The 6000-nt window shown below is 47.7% G+C and overlaps 1 protein-coding gene across 8 annotated transcripts in view; it reads right to left on the bottom strand.

Moving 5' to 3' along the window:
* Positions 1-6000, bottom strand: part of dmd (dystrophin) — a 424484-nt gene that overhangs the window by 91158 nt on the left and 327326 nt on the right. For all 8 annotated transcript variants that reach the window (XM_082963114.1, XM_082963111.1, XM_082963108.1 and 5 more), the window contains 6 exons: positions 4966-5091; positions 4404-4553; positions 3809-4007; positions 3468-3625; positions 2728-2845; positions 1-92 (listed from right to left, as the gene is read on the bottom strand). The exon at positions 1-92 is cut by the window's left edge and continues 120 nt beyond it. In XM_082963114.1, coding sequence (XP_082819240.1) covers positions 1-92; positions 2728-2845; positions 3468-3625; positions 3809-4007; positions 4404-4553; positions 4966-5091 — 843 coding nt within the window. The remainder of the gene's footprint in view (positions 93-2727; positions 2846-3467; positions 3626-3808; positions 4008-4403; positions 4554-4965; positions 5092-6000) is intronic.

Here is a 6000-nt window from a genome sequence, read left to right as displayed (position 1 = left end):
ATCAGAGGAGTCCTGCAGCATGTTCTGTAGCTGTTGATGTCTATCAGCCAGGCTGCCCTGTGACTCCTCCCAGTGGGTCTGCAACCTGTCAACTACACACACACACACACACACACACACACACACACACACACACACACACACACACACACACACACACACACACACACACACACACACACACACACAGCGACTGAGCTGAATCAATGTTCTCTAACACGGCCATACTGATAGATAGTTTGTGGTTATTAATGAGGTCATTGATGAGTTTGTGTTTAGTAATAACAGTTTGTAGTCAGATCAATGTCATTGGTGATAGTTGTTGGTCCGTTTGTGGTCAGTTGGTGGTCCGTTTGCGGTCCGTTTGTGGTCCGTTTGTGGTCCGTTTGCGGTCCGTTTGCAGTCAGTTTCTGGTCTGTTTGCGGTCCGTTTGCAGTCAGTTTGTGGTCTGTTTGCGGTCTGTTTGTGGTCCGTTTGTGCTCCGTTTGCGGTCTGTTTGCGGTCCGTTAGCGGTCAGTTTGTGGTCTGTTTGTGGTCCGTTTGAAGTCCGTTTGTGGTCCGTTTGCGATCTGTTTGCGGTCCGTTTGCGGTCCGTTTGCGGTCCGTTTGCAGTCAGTAAGCGTAGTAAGTAATGGTTGTGGTCCATTTGAAGTCCGTTTATGGTCTGTTTGTGGTCCGTTTGTGGTCTGTTTGCAGTCCGTTTGCAGTCAGTTTGTGGTCTGTTTGCGGTCCGTTTGCAGTCAGTAAGCGTAGTAAGTAATGGTTGTGGTCCGTTTGCGGTCCGTTTGCAGTCCGTTTGCGGTCCGTTTGCAGTCAGTAAGCGTAGTAAGTAATGGTTGTGGTCCGTTTGCGGTCCGTTTGCAGTCCGTTTGCGGTCCGTTTGCAGTCAGTAAGCGTAGTAAGTAATGGTTGTGGTTGGCGTATGGTGTAGTAAGTAATGGCGTAGTAAGTAATGGTTGTGAATGACGTATGGCGTAGTAAGTAATGGCGTAGTAAGTAATGGTTGTGGTTGGCGTATGGCGTAGTAAGTAACGGTTGTGGTTGGCGTATGGCGTAGTAAGTAATGGTTGTGGTTGGCGTATGACGTAGTAAGTAATGGTTGTGAATGACGTATGGCGTAGTAAGTAATGGCGTAGTAAGTAATGGTTGTGGTTGGTGTATGGCGTAGTAAGTAACGGTTGTGGTTGGCGTATGGCGTAGTAAGTAACGGTTGTGGTTGGCGTATGGCGTAGTAAGTAATGGTTGTGGTTGGCGTATGGCGTAGTAAGTAATGGTTGTGGTTGGCGTATGGCGTAGTAAGTAATGGCGTAGTAAGTAATGGTTGTGGTTGGCGTATGGCGTAGTAAGTAATGGTTGTGAATGACGTATGGCGTAGTAAGTAATGGCGTAGTAAGTAATGGTTGTGGTTGGTGTATGGCGTAGTAAGTAACGGTTGTGGTTGGCGTATGGCGTAGTAAGTAACGGTTGTGGTTGGCGTATGGCGTAGTAAGTAATGGTTGTGGTTGGCGTATGGCGTAGTAAGTAATGGTTGTGGTTGGCGTATGGCGTAGTAAGCAATGGTTGTGAATGACGTATGGCGTAGTAAGTAACGGTTGTGGTTGGCGTATGGCGTAGTAAGTAATGGTTGTGGTTGGCGTATGGCGTAGTAAGTAATGGTTGTGGTTGGCGTATGGCGTAGTAAGTAATGGTTGTGGTTGGCGTATGGCGTAGTAAGTAATGGTTGTGGTTGGCGTATGGCGTAGTAAGTAACGGTTGTGGTTGGCGTATGGCGTAGTAAGTAATGGCGTAGTAAGTAATGGTTGTGGTTGGCGTATGGCGTAGTAAGTAACGGTTGTGGTTGGCGTATGGCGTAGTAAGTAATGGCATAGTAAGTAATGGTTGTGGTTGGCGTAGTAAGTAACGGTTGTGGTTGGCGTATGGCGTAGTAAGTAATGCCGTAGTAAGTAATGGTTGTGGTTGGCGTATGGCGTAGTAAGTAATGGTTGTGAATGACGTATGGCGTAGTAAGTAATGGCGTAGTAAGTAATGGTTGTGGTTGGTGTATGGCGTAGTAAGTAACGGTTGTGGTTGGCGTATGGCGTAGTAAGTAATGGCGTAGTAAGTAATGGTTGTGGTTGGCGTATGGCGTAGTAAGTAACGGTTGTGGTTGGCGTATGGCGTAGTAAGTAACGGTTGTGGTTGGCGTATGGTGTAGTAAGTAATGGCGTAGTAAGTAATGGTTGTGGTTGGCGTATGGCGTAGTAAGTAATGGTTGTGGTTGGCGTATGGCGTAGTAAGTAATGGTTGTGGTTGGCGTATGGCGTAGTAAGTAATGGTTGTGGTTGGCGTATGGCGTAGTAAGTAACGGTTGTGGTTGGCGTATGGTGTAGTAAGTAATGGCGTAGTAAGTAATGGTTGTGGTTGGCGTATGGCGTAGTAAGTAATGGTTGTGGTTGGCGTATGGCGTAGTAAGTAATGGTTGTGGTTGGCGTATGGTGTAGTAAGTAATGGCGTAGTAAGTAATGGTTGTGGTTGGCGTATGGCGTAGTAAGTAATGGTTGTGGTTGGCGTATGGTGTAGTAAGTAATGGCGTAGTAAGTAATGGTTGTGGTTGGCGTATGGCGTAGTAAGTAATGGTTGTGGTTGGCGTATGGCGTAGTAAGTAATGGTTGTGGTTGGCGTATGGCGTAGTAAGTAATGGTTGTGGTTGGCGTATGGCGTAGTAAGTAATGGTTGTGGTTGGCGTACTGCGGTCGGTGATAGCAGCTCGTGTCTCCTGGTTGTTGGTTTTGTTCTTCAGGTTCTGGGCTGCAGTCAGCTGACCCTCCAGCTGGGGGCGCCGTCGCTCCATGTCCCCAAGTGCTCCCTACAGACAGCAAGACAGAGACACAGAACATTTCAATGAATATCTGGATGTCAAGTATGTAAAAGTATTTTACACATGTATTTGAGCCAGGTCAGTGCCTGTGTTCACAAAGCGTCTCAGAATAAGAGTGCTGATCTAGGATCAGATCCCCCCCAGTCCATGTAATCATGTATCCATTATGATCAAAAAGGCCAAACTGATCTCAGATCAGCACTAGGATCTGGTCCTCTCTCTAGAATTCATTATGATCAAAAAGGCCAAACTGATCTCAGATCAGCACTAGGATCTGGTCCTCTCTCTAGAATTCATTATGATCGAAAAGGCCAAACTGATCTCAGATCAGCACTAGGATCTGGTCCTCTCTCTAGAATTCATTATGATCGAAAAGGCCAAACTGATCTCAGATCAGCACTAGGATCTGGTCCTCTCTCTAGAATTCATTATGATCGAAAAGGCCAAACTGATCCCAGATCTGGTCCTCTCTAGTATTCATTATGATCTAAAAGGCTAACCTGATCCCAGATCAGTACTCCTGCTCTGAGACTCTTTAGGAATGCAGGCCAGGGTCTCAGCGGCTAAATGGAGTCTCTCATACTCTGTGACACACTGGTTGACCCCTGACCTTGGTCTTGACGATCATGTGGTTGATCTCGTCCAGGTCGGCCACGGTCACCCTCTGTGTCTGTACCATCTGATCCAGCAGGGAAAGCCAATCAGAGAGCTCTGCCCAGGCCTTGTTGAACTGAGCCAGGGCTGGGGCGTCTCCCTGGAGGGTCTCCACTGGAGGGGGGCAGCGTGATACAATCAGTAGCCATACGGTCTCACACACACACACACACACACACACACACACACACACACACACACACACACACACACACACACACACACACACACACACACACACACACACACACACACACACACACACACACACACACACACAGACCCTCATCTCCTTACTGGTGGTTTTCTGGATCCTCAGAGCAGCCAGCCTCTCTCTGTGCACTATCATCTGCCCCTGAATGGCCCTCCAATCGTCACTCAGACTGTGGTACTTCTCCTTCTCTGATCGGCTGGGAGGTGTGACCTTGTACAGCTCCTGGCCCTTAGCCAACACCCCCTCCACCTCAGGCTTCTTGACCTGGACTTCATCTATGAGCTGAAACATCACAAACCATTCCAAAACAATGAAACTACTATCAATCTCAATTCGTCTTTCAGAGATGCCTCCCGTCTTCTCTCCTAGCCTCCTTTTCCAGCTGGAAGAAAAGTAGGTCTAAGGTCCCTCACCACTGACCTTTTTCTCCCATGTGTTTTGAGAAGGAGGCGTGGAGAGAGGAGGAAAGATTCATTGAGATAGGCCTGTAGGCATGGATGGATGGATGGATGGATGGATGGATGGAGGGATGGAGGGAGGGAGGGAGGGAGGGAGGGAGGGAGGGAGGGAGGGAGGGAGGGAGGGAGGGAGGGAGGGAGGGAGGGAGGGAGGGAGGGAGGGAGGGAGGGACAAATTGACTGATAGATGGATGGATGACTGGATGGATTGATAGTCTACCTTGGGTTCCACATTGTCAGGGTTTTCCTCTAGGGTGGTCCTGGTAGTTGAGGTCCAGGAGGAGAGGTAGGTCAGCTGGTCTTGGAAGTGAGACAGCTCCTTCAGCAAGCTCTCAATCTGCTTCTGCTTCTCAGGCAGGTCTTTAGACACCTATAGGGAGGAGGGAGAGGAAGGACCCGAGTGTTTTCAATGGTAGGGAGGAGGAAGGCACAACCAGGAATATTATACTGAAGGAAAAAAGGAACTTAATATGAACCAGGATACAGTCCACTAACACACAGTATAAAGGTCTCCTACAGGGAGGAGGGAGAGGCCCCGAGGTGGGGGCCATTTTAGTTGAATTTCAAGAGCATTTCCAATGGTAGGAAGGAATATACAGTACACTTGATCATACAGTAAAAAACATAACACATGAACCCAACATAAAGCTAAAAAATAGAGCAGTCACACACACACAAGTTGAAATACAGATATCCAGTAGTCAATATTCATGTTCAACATCCAACTGATCTGATCTGTCTTCAAATAGGACAGATCCTCCTCTATAGAAAGGGATACTAACCTGTACCCAGCGTGTGTTGATCATCTTGATTTCTTTCTGTTTGTCAGCAGGGAGGGGTATGGTGCCGGTCCTCGTGTTGATGCTATCCACATTGTTCTGTCTGGCTGGTAGTTCCAACACACGAGCCTGCACAAACGCACACACGCACACACGCGCACACGCGCACACACACACACACACACACACACACACACACACACACACACACACACGTGTTTGAACATAGACAATCTCCAAATACAGATCATAAATGAAATAAAAACTGATCAATGATGTGGCCAGTGGGACATAGGTGTATGTAGTTTTGGGGGCCTTTACAACCTGTGTCCACAGTAATCTAGACTAGGAGACAGACTAGTGAGAGAAGTCCTCTGGTCAGTAATCTAGACTAGGAGACAGACTAGTGAGAGAAGTCCTCTGGTCAGTAATCTAGACTAGGAGACAGACTAGTGAGAGATGTTCCCTGGCCAGTAATCTAGACTAGGAGACAGACTAGTGAGAGATGTCCTCTGGCCAGTAATCTAGACTAGGAGACAGACTAGTGAGAGACGTCCTCTGGTCAGTAATCTAGACTAGGAGACAGACTAGTGAGAGATGTCCTCTGGTCAGTAATCTAGACTAGGAGACAGACTAGTGAGAGATGTTCCATGGCCAGTAATCTAGACTAGGAGACAGACTAGTGAGAGATGTTCCCTGGCCAGTAATCTAGACTAGGAGACAGACTAGTGAGAGATGTCCTCTGGTCAGTAATCTAGACTAGGAGACAGACTAGTGAGAGATGTCCTCTAGCCAGTAATCTAGACTAGGAGACAGACTAGTGAGAGATGTTCCCTGGTCAGTAATCTAGACTAGGAGACAGACTAGTGAGAGATGTCCTCTGGTCAGTAATCTAGACTAGGAGACAGACTAGTGAGAGATGTCCTCTGGTCAGTAATCTAGACTAGGAGACAGACTAGTGAGAGATGTTCCCTGGCCAGTAATCTAGACTGGGAGACAGACTAGTGAGAGATGTCCTCTGGCCAGTAATCTAGACTA

This window comes from Salmo salar, chromosome 16, assembly GCF_965601325.2.
Source record: "Salmo salar chromosome 16, fSalSal1, whole genome shotgun sequence".
In the NCBI taxonomy this organism is placed as follows: Eukaryota; Metazoa; Chordata; class Actinopteri; order Salmoniformes; family Salmonidae; genus Salmo; species Salmo salar.
The sequence above is the reverse complement of the archived record's forward strand: the minus strand, read 5'-3'. Positions and strand labels throughout refer to the sequence as shown.